At 38.8% G+C, this 26,135-nt stretch overlaps 1 protein-coding gene across 1 annotated transcript in view; it reads right to left on the bottom strand.

Annotated features, from left to right (window-relative positions):
- Nucleotides 1-26,135, bottom strand: part of LOC122552959 (uncharacterized) — a 207,083-nt gene that overhangs the window by 1,981 nt on the left and 178,967 nt on the right. Inside the window, exons 17-18 of the mRNA XM_043696273.2 lie at nt 10,187-10,327; nt 1,613-1,697 (exon numbers count right to left, since the gene is read on the bottom strand). Of these exons, the coding sequence (XP_043552208.2) occupies nt 1,613-1,697; nt 10,187-10,327 (226 nt within the window). The remainder of the gene's footprint in view (nt 1-1,612; nt 1,698-10,186; nt 10,328-26,135) is intronic.

Here is a 26,135-nt window from a genome sequence, read left to right as displayed (position 1 = left end):
TGCAGATAGGTTGGTGTCAGAATAATAACTTGGTTTAAGTGGTAGATATCTTAGCAGATAGTAGATGTTGATTCAAACTTCACTTTGAGAGATAGCACATAATCAGGTTGTAATTTCAGTATGGTAAGGAGGATATTTGATGTTGTCAGTGAACTTGCCTTTGGGTTTAGATGTTAAATTGGAGCTGGAGAGCCACACTTGGCAGTGTTTCCAGAAGGCAGAGTTGGTTCTTCACCTTGAGATCGCTGGCATTTCTTTCTGCAGTTCCTTTCCCACACTTCCTCTTGCTGACAGGTACTCACAAAGAATTGTGTCCCATTGTACAGGAGGTTACTCCAAGACAATTTCCACTGAATGAGGATCTTCCAAGCAATGGCGTCTATGTTGCATTTCTTGAGGGAAGCCTTCAGGGAACCTTTGAAATGCTTTCTTTTGTACTCCTCTCATTCAACTGCCTTCCGTCAGTGGATGAGTAAGATTTGCTTTTGTGTTCAGAACTCAGATATCTTAAGCACGTGGCCGGCCCAGTGGAGTTGGTTTTGAATAATAATGGCTGCAATGCTGCTGCTGTTAGCTGCTTTAAGGAAGCTGATGTTAGTATGTTTATCCTCCCAGCTGATGTGGATAATTTATTTTAAAAAATATTGATGGTACTTCTCAAGGTTTTTGAGGTGGCATCTAAACATAGTCCAAGTTTTGGTGCCATACAGAAGAATCAGAACTCAAAGATAAACAAGGATATTAGTAACATGGATGGCATGGCTGTTGAAGACTCTCATCCTTAGGTTTCCAAAGTCAGTGCCCACAGATTGGATGCAGTGTTGGATCTCACATAGATATCAGCTTTAGATGAGAGATAGTTCCCCAGACCAATGAAATGCTCCACACTGGGGAGGATTTCTCTTGATTTTAATAGAAGGAATGACCAGAACTTGCCTGGACATGGGTTATTGAATGATTGCTGCTGCTGATGATCAACATACAGCAGTTACTATGTTTCAAGATGCTTCAAATCACTGTGCATTTTTTATAAATGTTTCCCTTGATGTGTGATATTACACAGTTGAATAGTGTTTTGACATACACATCGAAACTTCCAATACATATTCAGATTAAACCTGAAATATTTGTAATAGCAGTAAGTTTGAACCAAACATTCAACTCAATCCCTTTGTAGTCAGCTTATTAAGATAATTATTCATGGCTCCAGGTACATACTTAGATATGTGGAAGAAGCATGCTGGTTCAGGAACTGATGTCAATATGCAGATGATCTTAAAGATATGCAGACAACTAAATGGAGTATCAGCAAAGGGCAATAAAAATAGTTACAGTTTTAGGAAAAGCTCAGAATTCACCTTCAACCCATTGGCAATCTTTCTTGAACTAAAGAGAGAAAGGGCAGAGAAAGGGCACACAAAAAAAATGGAGTGCAAACCTAAAATGTAAGGCATGAGCCCTAAGGAAAGCAATGATCAACCCCAAATCTTCAAAACAGCAAGATTTTTAATTTTCCAACTGAATCTGTTTTCAGTGATATTAAATCATTCTTTGTCTCTCCAATACAGCATAAATTTGACATAATTGACTATAGCTTCATTAAGGCACCTACCTATCTGGTTATTAGGAAACTGTAACATCTCCATTCCATTTGGGTATGTAGTATGAGTCGTCTTTGCATCGGCATAGTAATAAATCTACAAAAGTTCAAAACATGTTAATTATTTTAAACTGTCATTTTAAAAACATTTTCTTTCTTGATGCTTTCCCCTCCACTCGTGCATACATTTACTCAAGTGCAAACCTTGGTTCAGGGGTGCCTGTATCTTGCTTCCTGTTTTTCCATATATGTGAACTTGAAACTGTGGACGAGAAATTTGGTTATTCTGACTTTCAGACACAGGGTTCATGGTCTGCAGCCTGCAAAAGCCAATTCTAATTGAGTATGAACAGCTTGAAAATTTGTTGGATCTACCTCATTACGTGATTGTAGCATCTGGCAAGTAGGTTTAGCGCTGGCTACTCCTTAAAACAGCTAGTTTCCTCTTCATTCAACTGGGGTAAGACCAGTAGCTTTTCAGAAACATCAGGACACACCTAATCTGCTATTCTAAAAGGCAGGCTACTTCTTAAAGATAAGCCACACTGAAGAATAACTGCAACTTAGTTGACCGATGTGGTGCTGCAGCATTGGTGAGAAGCTATTATGTCATGGAAGAACAAGCACTACCCCCAGAAGTCAAATTCTGGAGTCTGAACTAATGATCTGACAGCACTATCACAAAATCTCTAATGTCCTCACAGTGAGGAGGAGAGAACAAAAGAGCAGTGCTGATGAATGGGCATCATCCAGGATTTTGATCCAGTGATGGTAAAGAAATAGTGATATGTTTCCACATCAGGATGGTGACTGTAATGGAGAAGTACTGGCAGTTGGTGGTGATCTAATATATCTGCTGCACTTGTCCTTCTAGATGGTAGTGGTCATGGGTTTGGAAGATTCTGCCTGAGCAGTCGTGGTGAATACCATCATATTCACGGTACACACTGCTGCTAATGTGTGTTAGTGATGGAAGGATGGAATGTTTATGAATATAGTACAAATCAAGTGGGCTCCTTTATCCTAAGTAGTATGAAGTTTCTTGAAAGTTGTTGGAGTTACACTCATCCAAACAACTGGGAGTATTTAATCACATTCCTGATTTGTGTCTTGTAGATGGTGGACAGACTTTGGAGAATCAGGAGGTGAACTACATGCTGTAATAGTTTTAGCCTATGACCTGCTCTTATAATTACAGTATTTTTATGGCTGCTCCAGTTCAGTTTTGGTCAATGGTGGTTCCCAGGATGTTGATAGTGGAGAATGTCATGGTTTTTTCGTTGAATGTCAAAGGGCAATAGTTAGGTTTCCTTACTTGAGATGGTCATTGCCTGTACTTGGGCAGCTCAAATGTTCCAGTCTATGTCCAAATGCAGCAGAACCTAGGCAGTTATTCTCACCACTCTCTGAAGTTCAGTTCCTTTGTGCATGCTTGGTGGAAACCAAACAGCTTCAGTGAGCAGTTAATTGCTAAGCAACAACTGTTTGATAGCACTGTTAATGACTCTTCCATCACTTCATGATTTAATTTAGATTTGTGGGGTAGTTAGTGAACAGGTTGGATGTGTCCTGATTTTTGAGTACAGGACATATTTGCACAATTTTCTGCACTACTGAGTAGATACCAGTGTTGTAATTGTACTGGAACAACTGGATAGAGGCATGGCTTGTTCTAGAGCGTAGATCTTTAGTATTATTGCTAATAATTTGCCAGGGTCCATAGTTTTTGCAGTATCCAGTGCCTCCAGCCATTTCATGACATATGGAGTGAATCAAACTGACTGAAGACTGGCACCTATGATGCTGAGAACCTTGAAGAAGGCAGAGGTGTATCATTCACTGGCATCTTTGGCAAGATATTTGCAAATATTTCAGACTTATTTTTGCACTGATGTGTTGGGCTCCCCCATCATTGAGAATGAGAATATTCGGAATATGTGGAGTATCCTCCTCTAGTGAATTAATTGCCCATCACTTACTACCATATATAGAGCTTACAGAGCTTAGAGCTGATCTAATGGTTGTGAAATCTCTTGGCTCTATCTTTTGCTGTATATTCTGTTTGGCACTCAAGTAGTCCTGTGATATAGCATCACCAGGTTTGCATTTCATTTTTGCTTCCCCTGGTATGCTTACCTACACTCGTCATTGAACCAGGGTTGATCTGCTAGTTTGTTGGTAATGGTAGAGTGCAGGATATGTCAGACTATGAGATTATAGATGCGAGAGTATAATTCTGCGGCTGCTGATGGCCCACAGCAGCTCATTGATGCCCAGTTCTAAGAAGCTAGGTTGTGTGGTAGTCTTTTTTAGTTCATTCACCACTGAAGTCCAATCTCGTGCCACACAACATTATGGGGGGGTAACCTCAATATAAAGATAGGACTTTGTTTTCATAACAGTTGTGTAGTGATCAATCCTTCAGTACAGCCAGACTCAGATACAACTGCTGTTCTTGTATTCTTTCGTCTAATCTTTTATCAACATTTTAACCTGTCTACCATTTTACCATATGTTATCTTTAAAGTTTTTATCATCTTTAACTATTTTAGTTTACCATAAGATGGTGGATCCTCCCCCTTGAAATCCTGCCCTCTTGTTGAGAGGTATCTATTCTGTGCATTCGGAAATCTGAAAAGTCATGTGATGTAAACTGTGAGATTTACACTACATATTTAAAATCATTTGTTGTTCATTTGGGCTTATGAACTGAATATTCAACTTGTAACTATTTCTATAGCCATGGTGATTTCTTTTAAAACAGTACTTCAGCATTGAATATGTTTTGTGCATCACAAATGGATTTTTGTTTGTTTGAGATTGTTTTGCAACCCTACAATGTAAATATCAGGGCCTTAGGTTTGTTCAAGATTTCTGGATTTTGCTTTAAGCTTGAGGGAAACATCCATGTCTTAGAAAGGCAAATTTTAGCTTAAAGTCTTACTTTGAGTGGAGCAGTCCTATGAAGTTTTTGTAGTAGGATAGCTGTATAGATCTATGCTCCTGAGAAGGGAAGAATATATACTGTATTGGCTTGCCTCAGAGTGAGGAGTTAGTGCTTGTGCCATACCAGGAGTTTATCCCAGTGATGTCAAGATAAAACCTTGAAAAGATCTTTTAAATCTGAGTGCATTTAAGCAGATGTGCAAAAATACCAGGAAGAAGTTCCAGTATAAAAACTGAAGTCACAGGTCACTTAAATCTACTGAGGTGTTAGACATGGTGGATCTGGAGTGAGTATTGTATCAGTGGTGTTTGGGGGACCATATGAGGGCTTGTTGTGCGTAATTCACAAAAGCTGTTTTGTTTCTTTCAGTTTTATTGCATGTTTAAAATATTTGAATTGGTGTTATAAGTAGATGATTTGGTTTATTCTATTTCATCTTCATTTCTTTTGTTAATAATTCCTGTTTTATTATTAAAGCAAAATCTGCAGCATAGTTGCTTTCAGTGAGAGCTTTCAGATATTTCAGTGAGAGACTACTTTGTTTCAACCACAACTAATAAAAATATGATCCGTGAAGCCAGATTCCTGTTTGAAATCTGACTTGTCTACCTGCAATGCCCATGTTCCTTGAGTGAATAAAAACACATATAAATTAAAACCCCCATTATTATCATCATAATCTTCTGACAAGCACCCACCATTGCTTCCTTTATACTCAATCCTACTATATGGTTACTGATAGAGCCAGCTTTCACTAAGTAGCATAAGATGGCTGACAGCTTGTCCATCACTGAATAGCAAAAGATGGCTGCTCGCAAATATTGCTGACGACAACATTTTTTCTTCTGTCAACTTAAACCAACAGATAGTAAAATTAACATTTTCAAGATAAAAATATTTGAACAGTAGAACAGTCATAGCTAGTACATACATTTGAAGAATATTCTGTAAGCCATAGATAAAACAATGGCAACTTTCGAGATCAGATGACCATATTTGACATTTGATTCAACTCTATAAACCACAAATAAAACAATTCTGGATCTCATATTGTTTTATCCACAATTATAGAACTAAATTAGTTCATAAAAGAATTCTAACCAGACAACAAATGATTAAACACCAATCTCTCTCTATCTATGCCCTTTGTTAAGATACAGCAATTTTAACTGGAATGTGTTAAACTACATAACGGTGTTGGAACTGATCAAAAGTCAATATTCTTTTACCTGTAATGAGAAGTTTCTAATTTATTGTCAGTTCTGGTAAAATTTACTCAGAAAATAGTATAAAAGTTTCAAAAACTTAGAAGTTTAAATATGATTGAGTCACATGCCTGTCATTGTAAAGCCTGTGGTATAATACATTATTTTCATTGTTGTTCTGATTTTTGTGATTTTCTTATTTGATTTTCTGGATTTGATTTTCTGATGTTTTCGGTTCTTTGTTCTGTTATTTTGCTTTGTGCTTTTATGACCTTGTGTTTTTTTTGCACTGTAAATAAAAGGTATATTTTGAGTCTACTCCCATAACTTGCATTCTCATTGAAAGACTTCTGATAGGGGGCCTGTACTTCATTCACACAATGACTTCTTGTCTTCATTCATTTCTCATCTCTACCTAAACAGTGTTACTTTCTGGTTTCCTCAACTTGAAACATCTGTCTCTGTTCCACTAATACCATAATTAATTAACACAGCCATGTCTTCAGCTTTTCTATCTTCCTTTCCTTCCTAAATGTCAGGTATTCTTTAATATTTGGATCCCAATCTACATCATTAAGCCATCATGTCTCTGTGATTGCTTTCGGAGCATATTTATTTATCTCTCCAAGAGCTATCAATTCATCTATTTTGTTTCGAATGCTATGTACATTCAGGTAGAGGGCCTTTAGTCTTACTTTTTTATAATTTTGAAGCCTCTAGCTTACCTGTTGATTTGCTCTTAGATTTGTACTCTCTACCCCTTCCAATCACAGTCAGTTTATAGTTGCCTATCTAAGTATTTTTTTTCATGCTTTGTCTCTTCTCATGGATTTACTAAATCTTCCCAAATTTGATCCCTTGCCTTGACTATTTAGTTTAAAACCCTCACAACTTCCTTATTATACAGCTTACTATGACCCTAGTGTGGCTCAGGTGCAGACTGCCCCAATGGACAGTCTTCACATTCCGCAATATGGGTGCCAGTCCCTATGAATGGGACCCATTTCTCACATATCAATTATCGAGACATGCTTTTATTTCTGTGATTTTCTTTGCTCTATGCCAATTTACACATGGTTTCAGCGATAATGCAAGCATTATTATACCTTTTAAGTTCTGCTTCTTAATTTGGAAACTAGCTCTTCATATTGACTACGCAGAGCCTCTTTCCTTGTCCTGCTTCGGACATTGGTACCTACATAGGCCATAATGATTGCATTCTCCCCCTCCCACTGTAGGCTCCTTTTCAGCAGACAACATAGCCATCTGAACTCTTGCTCTATGCTGCAGGAATAGTGTTAATTCCATCTTCCTCCCCACTTATGCTGCCTCCAACATAAGCATGGCATTCCTTTTCCCTGGTGCCCCGAATGCCCAACTTGAATGGCTTCCTATATCATAATGACTAAGTCAGTTTGGTCATCCACTCTGTCGCACACTTTCATCTTAACAAGTTGAAAGAACCTGAAACATGTTGGGCAATTGCAAAAGCTTAGATTGCTAAACTTCTGCCCTCTGGTACCCTTTACCTACCTCATTAGAAATCATAAACCCCGTTTTTGAACACTCACTAAATCAGAAAACCCTATTCTAAGGATGTGACTGCCTCCTGATACAAAGCATCCAGGTAACATTCCCCCACCCTTATGTACCACAATGTCTGCAGCTCAAAAGTCTAATACTAAGATCTTTGAGGCACCGAACACTTAGTGCAGATGTGTTTCTCTGGATCCAGGAGCACTCAAATTCTTTAACTGCAACACATCATCTCCCCAAGAGGTAATTTGCACGCATCCAGTTTAAGCATGAGTAGCATGATTTTATTAATTTGTCTTAATTAATTATATTCTTAACTAATTATTGAACTAAATTAATGGTTCTTTGGGATAATTTAAACATTAATAAAGTAATAAACCTCACCATTTATTAATTGGGTGAATAAGAGTCATTAGAAGCTTGTTCTTCCCCCATTGCAGAAGGCAGCACAGAATATTGTGGAGAACAAAATACCAGAGGTGATCCTCCACAGTTTGTGCAGTTGGCAAATTCAGAAAAGAAAGTGGTAGAAATTAGTGGCATTTTGGCATGCCTCATCATTGGAGATGTGAAGAAAGGTACTTCCAAACTACCTTGTTGAACAATCATTGATCTATCCACTCAATTACATTGACTATCTCAGTAGTGAACAAAACATGATCTTCTGCAAACTAAAGGATTCAATATGTTTTACCTTGCCTTAATTAATGGATATCTGCTCTCCATCTGGACTTTCAATATCTGTAGCATAGTCAGGCAACTTCCCAGAAGGCTTCAACAGAGGTAGAGGCAGGCAGCTTCTGACTAACTGCTGAGATATGGCCAGATATATCCTCTGAATGTTGGAGTTCCTGAGATCCAGGGTAAAGACCGCTACACTTTTATAAAAACTCATTAATGATATGTAGGTGTGGCTAGCTGGGCCAGCATTTGTTGCCAATCCTCAGTTGCCATTCTGAATGTGGTGAGCTACGCTTTTGAACTGCTGCAGTCCATTTGGTATAGGTAGAGCCACAATGCCATTAAGGAGGGAGTTACAGGGTTTTGGCCCAGTCTCATGGAAGGAATGAAATAATATTTTCAAGTCAGGCTGGTGAGTGGCTTGGAGGGAAACTTGCATTTGGTGCTCTTATACTTCAAAATAGAAATGGTGGTATGTTTGGAAGATGCTGAAGTTGAAAAATGTGGTGCTCCAGGCAGCTCCAGGCAGCATCCGAGGAGCAGGAGAATCAACGTTTTGGGCATAAGCCCTTCTTCAGGAATGCTATCTAAGGAATCTTGGTGAATTTGTGCAGAGCATTTTGGAGATGCTACACACTGCTGCTACTGAGTGTAAGGAATGAAAATCCGTGAACGTGGTGCCAATTAAGTGGGTGTTATGTCTTAGATGGTGTCAAACTTCTTGAGTGTTGTTGGAGCTGCACACATCCAGGCAAATGGGAGGGGAAGCACAAAGTGATAAAATATTATTTTGCTAACGTTTCTGTTGTTTACCATTGAAGGAGGTGTGCAAAGTGGAAAACTGCAGTTTTTTAAACAGGATGAAATAAAGCAGCTCACAACCACTACCTCATTTCAGCTTACACATATTTGTAAAATTAATCTTATATAATGCCTTTGTCAAGTTGATCAATAAAATAAAACTTCAAAGTCATTATTCCATTTCCAAATACTTCCATAATTTAGTTCCACTATTCAATTTAGGTTCAATCTCCCTTGCAGAACATTGTGAAAAGATTTCTGGAAATCCAAGTCGAGCAATCTTTCCGACACTGGTTCTCTTCTGTAGAAATGAAGTTACATTCTTGGCATAAATGCTGTTTCCCAACCATGCGTGGAATGTATTCATACACTTCCTATAATTTTACATTAATTACTGAATTCCACAGAAGCGCACAGACAAAAATTCTACATCAGGATCAGACATTTCACCAAAATTATTTCCCTCAGATGCCAAAGAACTTATGAAAATATCCAAAAATTGTCAAAATATAGCACAAAGATAGCAACATTTGTTTGAAATAAAGAGAATTACTTTGAACAGTTACTAAACTACAATATTGAGGAATTATATTACAGGATAACTCTGCAAGATCCTGGTCCTCGCACATGTCATGAAATGTAATGAACATGCAATTGGGAACCCTGAAAACCAACGCAATGATATGCTTCTTGGTATCTAATCAGGCTTCACATCAGATAAGACTTCATGACAAAGACTCTTAAGTTAACCACATCCCCAAGTCTCTGCTGAAATTTCAAAACAGAGGTTGTAAGAAACTTGCATTTTCTATTGTTGTGAGTTTCCAACAGTTTATGATATACAAAGAAATCTATGACTGAGACTAAATTTGTGACCACATTTTTAACTCACAAAAATTATACTGCCTGAAAGAAAGTGGCTGTACTCCCAGATGAATGCTGGAGCAGCAGTGGAAAGTAAATTGGAGACAACAAAATAACAATCAGGAAACATGGAAATCTTGTTGGTGATTCCCAATCACAAATTTTACATTATCACTTAAAAGCAAAATGAAATCCAAATACTTTAATTCAAAAGTATGTATTTCAAGATTTTTGGATCACTAAGATTCCTACAAAAAAGTTAAAAATAAGGGTTCAATATAACAATCTGGGTATGATAGCTGTGAGTTTCATTTTTTTTAAATTGCAAAAACATAAAGCAGTCGTACATTGAGGAACATGTGATCTGATCTTTATTCCAGGTCTTCAGTGTTTTGGAAATGTGATTTTTGAAATGCTCAAAGTGAATAATTGTAGTTTGAAACACATTCTCTATTTAATATATCAAAACCCGTGTCTCTTTTAACATTTAAATTAGCCTGTGCTGCTTTCTTCAGTCTGTAATAACTATTGTAAGACATCATTTGTACATACCACTTTCTGATCTGGCATGAATGTTTTCACATCTCCATTGAAGAATGTGATTGTGACACATTGGCCATCTGCACTGACTTCCTTTCTTGTGCCATTCCGAAAGGTGATAATTCGACTACCATTTGCCAGAAATTGTTCCAACTGGGGGTAAAAATGATAGATGGTTACCTCAATATAATAGATGTCTATACACACCTTCGAGAAGAAAGTGAGGGTTGCAGATGCTGGAGATCGGAATGTGTTGCTGGAAAAGCGCAGCAGGTCAGGCAGCATCCAAAGAACAGGAGAATCGACATTTCGGGCATTCCTGAAGAAGGGCTTATGCCCGAAACGTCGATTCTCCTGTTCCTTGGATGCTGCCTGACCTGCTGCGCTTTTCCAGCAACACATTTTCGGCTATATACACCTGTCAACTTTTCTTCTCTTTGACAGAATCTATCACATTTTCATAAGAATAAGTGTACTTCATGGTTGTAAATCTGTAACCAAATATTGTGTAAAAAAATTAAAACTTAAACTTGCTATGATGAACAATCTTTTGGAAGTACTATTCTCATTTTAAAAAATTTTCACAATTTACTTTGATTACAAATAAACAATAGTCATTTTTGCAGCTAAGCTAAAAATGAGCTGAAAACTCAGCTCTCATTTGTTACTGAAATGTTATAAAGCAAACGCTTTAATTTTAATTTAACCATTTTATAGGAATAAAATACGTTCAAGTCAGACACCTGTTCTCTACCTCACCTAATTTTGTTCTCTGTTTACACCAATGGCAGAGATTTGGAATGGCATCACAACCTATCAATTTCTACAGTTGGGATAGCTTATAATTGGGATTAAATTTTAAATAACCACCTTATACATCTGTATCAAATGATGGTTTAATAATTAGGAAATTAGATTTTTATTTAATGACTGAAAATTACAGTAATATAATACATGTGGATTTCCAATGAAAAGCATAAGCATGTTACTATGAAATAAGATAAAAGCCACTTGCCCTAACGGATTCACTCTTTTCAATAGACTATGTGTGCCACTTATACTATTGTGTATTCTACTCATCTTGGATATGAATGCTGAACATTTTAAATTAACATTTAGTATATAAGTCGGTTAACAACTCGTGACATATCACCAGGTCAACCAAAATCCAACCAGTCTCCTGGTGCTCAGTAAACTGTTGCTTCCTTTCCAAAGTTAGTTTTTTTAATGTTTCAGTCCTGATGTGTGCAAATGAAAATATTAGACTTCATATCCCTTTATGAAAAATTTAAATACTGAAGATGTGTATCTGACATTCTTCTTTGTACCATTTAATGGGAAATTAGCCTGTTCAAAATAAACAAATTGACACTTTCATTGGACTATCAACAGAGAAATGTCAGATGAACATGTCCACTAGTATGCTGTTGATTAATTTCAAGACTCAGAAGTACAGAGATCACAAACTATTCATTCATTTTATTCTGAAAAAACATTAGTAAGCCATATTAGTCTTCTTACGCACAAAACATCTGTTCAAAAACACGTTTTGTTAAAATTTAAACAAAGAACTGAGGATGCTGGAGGTCTGAAACAAATAATACCAGAAATTGCTGGAGAAACCCATCAGGTTTATTGGTATTTGTGAAAGAAAACAATTAATATTTCAAGTCCAGTGACCCTTCTTCAGAACTAGAAGCAGCTAGGAAAAGGAGGTATTTACGTTGATGAAGAGGGATATGGAGGGGGAGTGAGCTGATCAGTGGAGATGGAACCCAGAGAGAAAGAAAAAGAGTCAGCAGACAAAGGGATTGTTGATAGTAAGCCAGGGAAGAAGAGAAGCTATGAGGCTGATAATGGGGACAGAGTATGAATAGTTGTAAATGTGTTGGCTGTGCTGAAGACCAATCATTTCATGGATGTTGTGGGGGTAGATAGTGAATGTGGAAGGAGGCATTCCTGCTCTGAACTTGTTAAGCTCGATGTGAATTCCTTAAGGTTGAAAGGCACCTAAGTGAAAGATTTGGTGTTATTCCTCCAGCTTCCTTTGAGTCTCACTGGAGCACTGCAACAGACCTGAGACAGAAATGTTTGCATGGGAATACAGTGTTGTGTCAAAGTGGCATGTGCTGAAAGCTCATGGCCATTTTTACAGGAAGAATTTAGGTGTTCTGCAAGTGGTCACAATCTGCATTTCATCCCCCCATTGTAGAGGAGATCACAGTGTGATCAGTGAATACAAGAGACTAGATTTAATGAAGTGCAGATAAATTACTGCTTCACCTGGAAGGTGTGCCTGAAGCCTTGGATGGTGAGGAGGGAAGAGATAAATGGATAAGTGTTGTACCTTCTGCGATTAAATGGAAGGATGCCATGGGGATGTGGGAAGGTGTTGGTAATGGAGGAGTGGACCAGGGTGTGCTGGAGGCAATGGTCTCTGCAGAATGCTGACAAGGAAGAAGTGGGGAACAGGTGTCTGGTGTTTGCTAAATTGAAAATAGAGAAACTACAATGATATGAGGTGTGGGCTCACTGTAAAATAAATTGGGGAATAATGTCCGGTGGTTAAAAAAATGTCTCTCTTCCTACAGAATAATTACAGTTTTATTGTCTGAAGTTCTCCTCCATGCAATTTCTCTTAAGTGGTCCCAAAAAGCATTCAGACATTGAAAGGAGGAAATTTAACAACGAAAAATGTATGATAATCTCAAATATGTCAAAGTTTCTGTATGACTTTCACATTTCCAGCAACTACAGTATTGTACTTTTATCACAAATGGATTCGCTTAGCATGTGTCTGCTTTCATAGATGTGCTTTGATTGCTTGCCACATTTGAGATTATCACATCCCTTTTTTTCAATTCAGCAACCACCAGACACAGGTTCCCCACCTCTCCCTTGTCAGCATTCTGCAGGGACAGTTGCCTCCAGAGAAACTCAAAAGGTCTGGCAGGATTTGTGGAGAGAGAAACAGTGTTATTGTTTCAAGACTCTTCTTCAGAATGGGTAATGTGTACTGAGAAAAGAATAATTGGCCATCTGGCGGTGTAAAGCACTTTGGGAAAGAAGGCATATGGCATGCTTGCCTTCATTGGTCACAGCACAGAATATAAAAATCAGTAAGTCATGTTGCAGCTGCATAGAATTTTAATTAGACCACATTTGGATTATTGGGTTCAGTTCTGGGCGCCACACTACAAGAAGGATGTGGAGGCTTTGGAGAGAGTATAGAAATGGTTTATCAGGATGTTGCCTGGTTTGGCGGGTATTAGCCAAGAAGAGAAATTGGACAAACTTAGTTTGTTTTCACTTGAATGTCAAAGGAATGAGGGGTGACCTGGTAGAAGTTTACAAAATTAGGAGAGACATGGATAGTTGGAATCTTTTTCAATGTTAATTACTGGGGGACATAGGTTTATGTTAAAAGGATGCATGTCTAAAGGAGACATGAGAGTCAGGGTTTTTATACAGAAGGTAGTAAATTTGCTGCAGAGGAGGTGCTGGAGGCAGATATAGTAGTAATGTTTAAGAGACATTTTGATTACTATATAAATAGGCAAGGAATAGAGGGATACAGACTACGCAGAGGCAAAAGATTTTTAGTTTACAATGTGTTATGAAGGTGTAAGTGTGTACTGCACCTTTAAAAGAGATTGGAAGCTGACATGAACTTAGAGAGGGACAGAGTGCACTGAAAGATTTAAAAATGTAACATTTGGTTGACACAAATAGCTGGTTCTGTGTTGCCATGGTACAAAACAAATTTAAATTCGGCCAATCAGTTTAAAGTATGCCCCAGATACCAAAATCCAATTGACTTCGAATTTTATTGTCTGGGATGACATCACACCAATGAATGATCCACTGTTTTGGGGTATAAAACCAGACATTGTGAACAGTTAGGGGTAGAACAGCAACGAGCACCAACATACAAACTGCTAGCTGAATAGCTCTCTGAAAGGTACTTGTCTATAAGAAATTTGTGCAGCATGAACACCAAATCGACCTAGAGGAATCTACAGAGAAAGTTCAACACCCGAAGACTATACCTGGGTTTGAAATTGATTTTTCCATACATTAAAGAGGGAATTTATCAGAACAGATTTGTAAAGTGGGAGGCAAAAGAGAAAGGAAGAGAAAAGAGTTGTAAACAGTTGTTGCTTTTAATGTTCTCTGTTGGACTTAAATAATAAAATTGTTAATTTTACTTTAAATAGTGACCTCTGGGGTGGTCCTTTGCCTCTCACAATTTAACAGATTACCACTTGAGGGGAGCAACTTCTCTGTGTCAAGTTTAAATTACCTTGTGTCGTAACAGTTTTAGGGGGCTCGTCTAATTTGAACAGGTTTAGACAGATCCAGTCTGAGTTTGGGAAAGATTTTAATAGATTTGAGGTACAAAAAAGCCCAGCAGAATTAAACACTTGCCGGTTAGTGTTCTACATCTTTAAATAAAACGTAGGTGAGACCACTTGTTTAATTTCGGTTACTTGTGGTTGGTTAAATTAGAAGTGAGAGGAATGGCTCTTAAAATGGCTAAAGAGGTTCTGGGGTTTGAAGATGATTCCCAAATTTGCCAAGAAAGTTTAGAAAGAAATGAAAAGACCATACTCTTAAAATTAGCAAAAAGGTTAGAATAAGTAAAGCTGAAATTGTAAGGGAATTCTTTAAAAACTTAGGTGTGTCAGAGAAACAGACGAGTGCAGGAGAGTTAGAAAATCTTAAATTATATTTGAGGAAAATGGAGCTAGAAGATAAACAAAGAGAGAGAGAGGGAGAGACAAAGAGAAAGAGAGAGGAAAAAGAAAGACAAGGTTCTTAACTGAGCAAAGAGAGAGTAAAAAGGGAGAGAAAGAGAGAGAAGAAAGGGAGAAAGAAAGAGATAAAGAAGAAAGGGAGCGAGAAGAAGAGAGAAGGTTCTTAGCTGAGCAAAAAGAGAGAGAATTTGAACTTGAGAAGTTGCGACTTAGTCAGCAAAGTCAAGTTTACAGGACGGAGATTTAAAAGATGTCAAAACTCTGCCACATTTTGATGGGAAAGATGTTGAAGTCTTCTTAATTTCATTTGAAAAATTGGCTAGGCAGATGGGTGGTCCAAGGATTTATGGGTAATGCTAGTTCAGACTAAACTGTTAGTGCGGCAAATACCTCACTAACTCTGCCTGTCAGATGAGGGGTCAAGAGATTATGAAGAAGTTAAACGGGCTATTTTAAGTGCTTATGAATTGGTACCAGAAGCATATAGACAGCAGTTCAGAAACACAATGAAGGAACCAAGTCAGACTTATGTTGAGTTCAAAAGAATTAAACATTTTGATAGATGGGTGTGGGCCTTAAAGATAGATAAGACCTATGAGGCTCAAAGAGAGATTATTACTGAAGGAGGTTAAAAACTCACTTCCAGAAATGGTAAGAATTCACGTGGATGAACAGAAAGTTCAGGAAGTGAGAAGGGCAGCAGAATTAGCAGATGCATAGATGTTGGTGCATAAGACAAGCTTCCGGCCGAATTTCGTCCTGTGAGGGTTAGAAGTTGGGAGAAGGGGAGATCCTGCACTACGGAACAAAGAGTAGAGAACACAGTTAAGTGTTTAGCACAGGTTTAAAAAAGAAGCCCAATATGGTGGAAAGAAGGTGAAAGCCTCATGTGTTTCCACTGTGGTAAAGTGGGACACGTAAAGTCACAGTGCTGGTTGTTAAAGAAAGGCATTGTGGGAAAAGATGTGGTAAAAGAAGCTAAGTCAGTGGCACTAGTGAGAGTAGTAAAGGAAACCCAAGAAAAGCCGAGGAACTGTAGGAGAGTGCACAGCCTAGGCAAGGCCTGGGTGTGGAGTTAGTGCCTGATTGCTGAAAAGAATTCACCTCTGTGGGTAAAGTTTACAGAAAGAATGGGGGAAAAGGGCAAGAAGTTATAATTTTGAGAGATACAGGATCTAAGCAGTGTGTAATAGTAAGAGATGAGCAAATTTGCACTCTTTATCATCTGTTACTCGGGATTGTGGTAACTTGTGGGACAGATGGACAGAAATTTAGTGTTCCCCTATGTAAGGTCAGGTTGGAGTGCCAACTCAAGACTGGGGAAGTAACAGTGGGAATGGTTGACAGAGTGTCAGTTCCAGGAATCCAGTTTGTTCTTGCGAATGATTTAGCAGGGTCCAAGGTGGGAGTGACACCCCTAGTTGTGGAAAAGCCGAAGGAAGACCAGGAAACTGAGGAGTTAAAAGAAAAATATCCTGGTATTTTCCCAGACTGTGTAGTAACAAGATTCCTCTATCATAAGTCCTAGCACAAAGCAAAAGGTACTGAGAAAGATGAAGGAGTTGAGGGTCAGTTAGCAGACACCCTATTTGATGTAATGGTGCAGAAAAAACCTGAACAGGAAGAGGGTCAGACAAAAGTGTTTAGTCCTGAAAGGCTAAGGGACTTGTAACAGAAAGACAAGATGATAAAAGATATATATGTGGATGTGTATGCCGAAAAGGATGCAGAGAATATTCCTGAGGGTTTTTATCATCCTTAAGCCCGTAGAGCTTTCGAAATGTGGCATCAGACCTTGAAGACCATGCTGACAGCATACTGTCAGGATTACCCAAATGATTGGGATAGAGGTATCCCAGTCGCATTGTTTGCCATTAGAGATGCCACAAATGAATCTACTCAGTTTACTCCCTTTGAGTTAATATTCAGTCATGAAGTGAGAGGCCCTTTGAAATTAATTAAAGAAAAATTGACAGGACCAAAGATAGATTATGTATCGGAGGTGCGCAAAAGATTAAATTGAGTAGGTGGAAGAGGGCACAGCACAGAATGAAGCAGGTGGCAGATAAAAACTCTGAGATTCGGATGTTTTCTCAAGGGGATGATGTGTCCAGTGATGTGTCCAGTGTCTACTGTTACCAGTGATAGGACATCCCTTCAAAGCCAGGTTTAGTGGTCCCTATCAAATTGAGAAAAAGTTGGGTCAGGTGAGCTATCTAGTAAAGATGTTAGATAGAAAGAAAACTGTATCGGGTATGTCATGTGAACATGTTGAAATAGTATTATACTTCAGAGAAAGAACTGGTGTTAGTTACTGCAGGGCAGAGTGAGGAATCAAATTCAGATATTGTGGATTTTGATGTGCCTCAAAAATATGTTAAAAAATGAAGAAGTCCTTGAGGAGTGGGATAGGTTAGCAAACTATCTGTCTCAGGAGCAAAGAACACAGTTGAAAGGTTTGTTACTACAGTATGAGGACATACGTAGGAATCAGATGAGAAGGACTAATGCTATTGTACATGATGTAGATGCAGGGAATGCTGTTCCGATAAAACAACACCCCTATCAGCTTAATCCTTTCAAAGCCAGATAGGTCCAGAAGGAGGTGGAGGCTATTCTCAACGAGGATATCATCTAACCAAGCCAGAGCGAGTGGAGTATGTTGATTGCCTTAGTTCCCAAACCAGACAGGAATCAACGATTTACCGCGGATTATCGGAAGGTCAACGCCGTTACAAAATCAGACTCATATCCAATACCAAGACTGGATGACTATATTGAGAAAGTTGGACAAGCCAATTACATCACCAAGTTGGACTTATTGCATGGTTACTGGCAGGTACCTTTATCAGAGATGACGAAATACATTTCTGCGCTTGAAACCAAATGAGCTATATCAGTTTAAAGTGACACCCTTTGGAATGAAGAATGCACCCGCCACATTCCAAAGACTCATAAACAGAGTTGTGACTGAGTTTACAAACTATGCAGTCTATTTGGACGATGTAGTGATCTTTAGTAAGTCCTGCAAAATTCACATGGTACAGCTGGCAAAGCTCTTTGAATGACTATGAGAAGCAAAACTGGTAATAAACTTAAATAAAACTGAATTCACTAAAGGAGAGGTGATGTTCTTGGGACATAACATCGGTCATGGAAGGTTGACTCCATGAAATGCAAACAGAATGAAGCAGGTGGCAGATAAAAACTCTGAGATTCGGATGTTTTCTCAAGGGGATGATGTGTTAGTACTGTTACCAGTGATAGGACATCCCTTCAAAGCCAGGTTTAGTGGTCCCTAAATTTCCATGACCAACCTCGAAGAAAGAGGTGCTTCGATTTTGGGACTAAGCAAATTCCATCGGACGTTTGTTCCAAACTTTAGTAGTGTAATGGCACCATTAACCGATTTGCTGAAGAAGAACACAATGTTTCGGTGGACAGAACAATGCCAGGAGGCATTCAACCACTGCACCAGTTTTAGCTAAACCAACGTTTTCAAAACCCTTCAAAGTTGCCATTGATGCTAGTGACATAGCAATTGGAGCTGTATAGCTACAGAAAAATTATGATGGGATTGAACTTCCAGTTGGTTACTTTTCAAAGAAACTCAACATCCACCAGAGGGAACACTCCACGATCGAAACTGGCCATTCAACATTTTAATGTGTATGTCACAACAATGCGTTAGAGATGGTTGTGTACATGGATCACAATCCTCTTACATTCTTAGAACACTTTAAAGACAAGAATATGAGATCATTTCATTGGAGTCTTATGTTACAGACATTTAATTTACAAATCGTACATGTTGCGGGGTGTAAGAATATAATCGCAGATGCGTTATCGTGGATTTAACTGAGACAGTATAGATGAGATTGATATCTATTCAATGTTTTATACACATGTGGAAAGTTAATATGAGCTTAGTTTAAAGTCATATCTATGTCATGGTAATGTGGTTAAGTAATAGTGGAAAAAAAAATGAAGCCATCTTTTCATTATGATAGTTCATTTTTTCTTAAGGAGAGAGGAGTTATGAAGGTATAGATGTGTATTGTATCTTTTAGAGAGACTGGAAGCTGGCATGGACTTAAGAGAGGGACTGAGTGCACTGAAAGATTTTAAAATGTGACATTTGGTTGACATAAATATCTGGTGTTGTGTTGCCATGGTACACAACAAATTTAAATTCAGCCAATCAGTTTAAAGTATGCCCCAGATACCAAAATCCAATTGACTTTGAATTTTATTGTCTGGGATGACATCAAACCAATGAAATGATCTGCTGTTTTGGGGTATAAAACCAGACATTTTGAACAGTTAGGGGTAGAACAGTAACGAGCACCAAAAAACAAACTGCGAGCTAAATAGCTCTCTGTGTCTGCGTGGGTTTCCTCTGGGTGCTCCGGTTTCCTCCCACATTTCAAAAATGGGCAGGTTAGGTGAATTGGCCATACTAAACTGCCTGTAGTGTTAGGTGAAGGGGTAACTGTAAGGCAATGGGCCTGGGTGGGTTGCGCTTCGGTGGGTTGAATTTGTGCATTCAGCTCATTTAATTTATTCCTTAAACTCCATGTATTCATATATAGAACCCTTATTTGGGCGATACACTATAACCTGTACCTCAGCATTGCTTCATTATTCGCCTGTTTATTATTTCTCTTTCGGTGTAATCAATACATAGAACATAGAACAGTACAGCACAGAACAGGCCCTTCAGCCCACGATGTTGTGCCGACCACTGATCCTCATGTATGCACACTCAAATTTCTGTGACCATATGCATGTCCAGTAGTCTCTTAAGTGTCCCCAATGACTTTGCTTCCACAACTGCTGCTGGCAACGCATTCCATGCTCTCACAACTCTCTGTGTAAAGAACCCACCTCTCATATCCCCTCTATACTTTCCTCCAAACAGCTTAAAACTATGACCCCTCGTGTTAGTCATTTCTGCCCTGGGAAATAGTCTCTGGCTATCGACTCTATCTATGCCTCTCATTATCTTGTATACCTCAATTAGGTCTCCTCTCCTCCTCCTTTTCTCCAATGAAAATATTCCGAGCTCAGTCAACCCCTCTACTTAAGATAAGCCCTCCAGTCCTGGCAGCATCCTGGTAAACCTCCTCTGAACCCTCTCCAAAGCATCCACATCTTTCCTATAATAGGGTGACCAGAACTGAACGCAGTACTCCAAGTGCGGTCTAACCAATACACTTTTTATAGTTTTGCCACTCCTTGCAGTATCTGAAGTAAGACGCCTGATTGTTTCTTTACTGTCTATCTTATTGCTTGATTTTGAACTGTCTGACTTCCCCTCCCTTCCATTTACAAGTTTAAAGTCCTTGTGACCACCTTATTTAGCCTTTCTGCTTGGAAATTAGTTTTAGATCGGTTCAGGTGCAGTCCATCCCAGTGCTACAGTTCCTTCCTGTCCCAATACTGATCTCAGTGCCCCATGAAATGGAACCTCTCTTTCCTGCACAACACCTTTAGCCAAGTGTTTCCTTCCCTAATTTTCTTATCTTTTGCACAGAGATCCTGTTCTTTAGTTTTGTTCCAAATTCCTGATATTCCCCAAACAGGACTGCTTCCCTACTCTTGTATATATTGTTGGTCCCAATATAGACCACAACAACTGGATTAGAACATAGAACATAGAACATAGAACATAGAACATAGAACAATACAGCACAGAACAGACCCTTCGGCCCAGGATGTTGTGCCGAACATTTGTCCTAGCTTAAGCACCCATCCATGTACCTATCCAATTGCCACTTAAAGATCGCCAATGATTCTGACTCTGCCACTCCCACAGGCAGCGCATTCCATGCCCCCACCACTCTCTGGGTAAAGAACCTACCCCTGACATCTCCCCTATACCTTCCACCCTTCACCTTAAATTTATGTCCCCTTGTAACACTCTGTTGTACCCGGGGAAAAAGTTTCTGATTATCTACTCTATCTATTCCCCTGATCATCTTATACACCTCTATCAAGTCACCTCTCATCCTTCTCCGTTCCAATGAGAAAAGGCCTAGCACGCTCAACCTAACCTCATATGACCTATTCTCCATTCCAGGCAACATCCTGGTAAATCTTCTTTGCACCCTCTCCAAAGCTTCCACATCTTTCCTAAAGTGAGGCGACCAGAACTGCACACAGTACTCCAAATGTGGTCTAACAAAAGTCCTGTACAGCTGTAACATCACTTCACGACTCTTGAATTCAATCCCTCTGCTAATGAACGCTAATACACCATAGGCCTTCTTACAAGCTCTATCCACCTGAGTGGCAACTTTCAAAGATCTATGAACATAGACCCCAAGATCCCTCTGCTCCTCCACCTTACTAAGAACCCTACTGTTAACCCTGTATTCCGCATTCTTATTTGTCCTTCCAAAATGGACAACCTTACATTTGGCAGGGTGTGGACTTGTTGGATGGAGGGCCTGTTTCCACACTGTAAGTAGTCTAATCTAATCTAAAAAGGTACCGGTCTATAAGAAATTTGTGCAGCAGAACACTAAGTCGACCTAGAGGAATCTACAGAGAAAGCTCAACAACCGAAGACTATACCTGGGTTTGAAATTGATTTTGCTGTAAATTTACCAGAACAGTATTATAGAGTAGGAGGAAAAAGATAGGTTTAAGAGAAAGGAGTTGTAAACAGTTGTTAGTTTTAATGTTCTCTGTTGGACTCAAATAATAAAATTGTTAATTTTACTTTAAATAGTGACCTCTGGGGTGGTCCTTTGCCTCTCGAAATTTAACAGATTACGGCATGAAGTGACCTTCTTTGTGTGTCAGGTTTAAATTAATAGAGGGGTTTACCCTGTGTCGTAACACAAAAGCATTATGTGTTGGCACAGACTTGGTGGGCCGAAGGACCTGTCCCAGTGCTGTACTATTCTTCGTTCAAAAAGATTTAAAAGCAGATCACTTGGAAAACTTGAAAATTCAGCATGGATATACAACAGGGAAATCATGTTTGATAAATCTGGAATTTTTCAAGGATATAACTTGTAGGGTTGATGAAGGGAACCTAGTGGATAGGTATTACTTGGACTGTCAGAAGGCTTTTGATAGGTCCCATGTAAGAGATTAGCATGTAAAATTAAATCACATTGGATTGCTGGGTAGTGTATTGACATGGATAGTGAACTAGTTTGCAGACAAGCAACAAAGCGAAAGAATGAATGGGTTATTTTCTGTGTGGCTGACAGAGACCAGTAGGTACTGCAGAAATTAGTGTTTGGACCCCATCTATTCATATTATATATGAATGATTTAGATGAGGCAACTAAGGTTATATCTTCAAGGTTGCAGACAACACAAAGCTGATTGGGACGGCAAACTGTGAGGAGGATGCAGAGGTGCTTCAGTGTGATTTGTACAAGTTGAGTGAGTGGGAAAATAGATAACTGTGAAGTCGTCCAATTTGGTAGCAAAAAATAGGAAGGGAGATTACGTAAATGGTGATAGATTAGGATTGGGGGAGTTGCAACAAGACCTGAAAGTAAGCTGAAATTAAGTGTGCAGGTGCAGCAGGCAGTAAAAAAAGCAAATTGTGCATTAACCTTTATAGCAAGAGGTTTGAGTACAGGAGTAGGGACGTCTTTCTGTAACAGTACAGATTATGGAAGGAATACAACAAAGATTTATCAACTAATTCCTGAGATGGCACGACTGACATATGAAGAGAGATTGAATTGGTTAGGACTAGAGTTTAGAAGAATAAGGGGGGGGATCTCATGGAAACCTATAAACCTTTAACAGGACTTGACAGGGATATTTGTGGAGAGAAAACAATTAATATTTCAACAGTTGTCATAGTGTAAAGTAACAGGTTTGGCCATTTGGGACTGAGATGAGGAGAAATGTTTTCACCTACACAGTGGTACATCTGTGGAACTCTCTCCATAGAAAGCATTTAAAGACAAAAAAAAAATGCAGGTGCTAGATTCCAAGGTAGGCAAGCAGGAGGCTGGAAGAAAACAGCAGTTGAAACTTTATTGCTGGAACAGCACAGCAGGTCAGGCAGCATCCAGGGAACAGGAGATTCGACGTTTCGGGCACAGGCCCTTCTTCAGGAAGAAAACAGCAAGCAAGACAGCATCAAGAAGTGGAAAAGTCAACATTTCAGGTGTAGCCCTTCTTCAGGCATTTAAGGCTAAATCATTGAAGATGATTTTCAAGAAAGAGTTAGATACAGTTTTTAGAGTTGAAGGAATCAAAGAGTATGGGGAGAAAGCAGAAACAGGGTACTGAGCTAAATGATCATCCACAACCGTACCGAATGGGAGAGCAGGCTGGAAGGGCCGAATAGTCTATTCCTATTCCTAGTTTCTATTTTTCTTTGATAGGTAATGTTTAACAAACCTAACTCAATTTTTTGAGATGTAGCTAAAATAGTAGACAGGAAATGAATACGGTGTCAAATATATGGCGTTCCAGAATGCATTTAATAAGGTTCTACACAATGTTCAAGAAATAGGAGGCAGGTCATTCATACATTATTATATTAACTATGCAGTGTAAGACAGTACAAAGGAGTAATAAGCATTAGCTCTATTTAGAAGGAGATGGTATAGCAAAATATTCTTTGCTGGGCCTCAACAGTTCTCAACATTTACTCAATACTTTAAAAACGCAATAAAAGGCTTATTTCTAAGTTTATCAATGACAGTGATTAGTAGTTTTATAATGTAGTGTAAATTTTTAAATTGGGAAAGGTTAGAAATACCGACAGTACAAAGGTCTATGTACATCAATCACTAAAATGCAGTGATCAGGTTCAATAAACAAAATGGCTAATTAAATGCTACTGTTATGAGGAAATGTTATCTAAGATATTAGTTTATATTATCATTAACTGAACATATATATATATATATATATATATATCTTGAAATTTGTGAAAAGAATGGTTTTGTAAAGAAACAAAATCCTGGATACATCAGCAACCAGATTGTTAGTGTTGCAGTTGCAAAGAACAATTGGCTTGAATCGAGACACTTTCAGAGATAAGTCACATGACCTGGTTTAGAACATAGAACATAGAACATAGAAAAATACAGCGCAGTACAGGCCATTTGGCCCTCGATGTTGCGCCGATCCGAGCCCACCTAACCTACACTAGCCCACCATCCTCCATATGCCTATCCAATGCCCGTTTAAATGCCCATAATGAGGGAGAGTCCACCACTGCTACTGGCAGGGCATTCCATGAACTCACGACTCGCTGAGTAAAGAATCTACCCCTAACATCTGTCCTATACCCACCACCCCTTAATTTAAAGCTATGCCACCTCGTAATAGCTGACTCCATACGTGAAAAAAGGTTCTCATGGTCAACCCTATCTAAACCCCTAATCATCTTGTACACCTCTATCAAATCACCCCTAAACCTTCTTTTCTCCAATTAAAACAACCCCAAGTGTCTCAGCCTTTCCTCATACGATCTTCCTACCATACCAGGCAACATCCTGGTAAACCTCCTCTGCACCCGTTCCAGTGCCTCCACATCCTTCCTATAGTATGCCGACCAAAACTGCACACAATACTCCAGATGCGGCTGCACCAGAGTCTTATACAACTGCAACATGACCTCAGGACTACGGAACTCAATTCCTCTACCAATAAAAGCCAGTACGCCATATGCCTTCTTCTCTGCACTATTTACCTGGATGGCAACTTTCAGAGATCTGTGTACATGGACACCAAGATCCCTCTGCTCATCCACACTACCAAGTATCCGACTATTAGTCCAGTATCCCATCTTTTTGTTCCTCCTACCAAAGTGAATCACCTCACACTTACCTACATTGAACTCCATTTGCCACCTTTCTGCCCAGTTCTGCAGCTTATCTATATCCCGCTGTAACCTGACACATCCTTCCTCACTGTCAACAACTCCACCGACTTTCGTATCATCCGCAAACTTGCTCACCCAACCTTCTAGCCCTTCCTCCAGATTATTTATAAAAATGACAAACAGCAATGGTCCCAAAACAGATCCTTGCGGAACACCGCTAGTAACTGCACTCCAAGATGAACCTTTACCATCAACTACTACCCTCTGTCTTCTTCCAGCCAGCCAATTCCTAATCCAAACCTCCAACTCACCCTCAGTGCCATACCTCCGTATTTTTTGCAGTAGTTTATGGGTGCAAATAAAATTTGCTCTGAATACAGATAGAGAAAACTTGTCAGTGGAACAATATTCTTTATCCTTTCTCTCTCTTTCTCTGAAAACAATTTCATTACAGTTTGTAAGTTGAAAAACCCCTGGAAGGCCCTTTCATTACTCTTAAAGGTGTATTTAAATCTATACCACTATCTTCAGAAAAAGAGACTTCAAAACAGGAGATAGATAACGAAGCATCGTAGTTAACTGTCTGTCATCACGTATTTGCTGCATTCTCCATGGTAACACCTTTATCAAGAAGAGTTTATTTGTCAATCAGTACTCTTATGTCATATAGTATGAATGTTGTTTTCCCTTTATATTAACATTCTTGCAAATTTCTTGATTAGCACAAGATGAAAATGATCAATTTTTTTAAAATTAAAACTCTGTTGCAACCAGCATACAAGTGGGAAAAGGAATCAGTCCACCTTTTTTAATTGGGTCATTTCATGACTCTTTATAATAGAGCCAGAATATAAAGAAAAGGAAATCTTGGTGTAATAGCACAAAACCCTTGTTAGACCATGTACAGTTCTGGAAAGATTGTTACCATTTTTGAAATGTTTAGTAGAATTGATAGAGTAGATAAATATAAACATTTTTTTCCTGCTCTTGGCAAAAGAACACACCTCAAAATAAGAACAAAGATCATTCAGAGGAGAAGTTAAGAAACACAAGTTCATGCAAAGAGTGGTACAAAAGGAAGATCCCACCCAGAGAAAAAGAACATAGTTGATAAATGAATAATTTTATGATCCAAGGTTTTTGCTAGCCAAGGAATAGAATGTGAAGCCAAGGCAGGTAAAAGGAGTCATGGCAGAGATTGGTCTCACTGAATCTTTGAAAAGGTTCAAGAAACTAAATGGTCTGCTCCTACTCCAAAGTACAGCCATTTTCCTCTCCTTTCTACCAAAGCTATGCAGTATTGGTTTTATAAATCCAGCCAAAGGAACAACAAATGCAGCAGAGAAAACTGCAGCTCAAATGCAGCTCTATTATGTGACAGTAGTAC

The sequence above is a fragment of the Chiloscyllium plagiosum genome, unplaced genomic scaffold (genome assembly GCF_037043375.1).
Source record: "Chiloscyllium plagiosum isolate Xiang-an unplaced genomic scaffold, Cpla_swu_hap1 HiC_scaffold_10, whole genome shotgun sequence".
Lineage (NCBI taxonomy): Eukaryota > Metazoa > Chordata > Chondrichthyes > Orectolobiformes > Hemiscylliidae > Chiloscyllium > Chiloscyllium plagiosum.
Note: the sequence above shows the minus strand (reverse complement) of the source record. Positions and strands in the feature narration are given on the sequence as shown.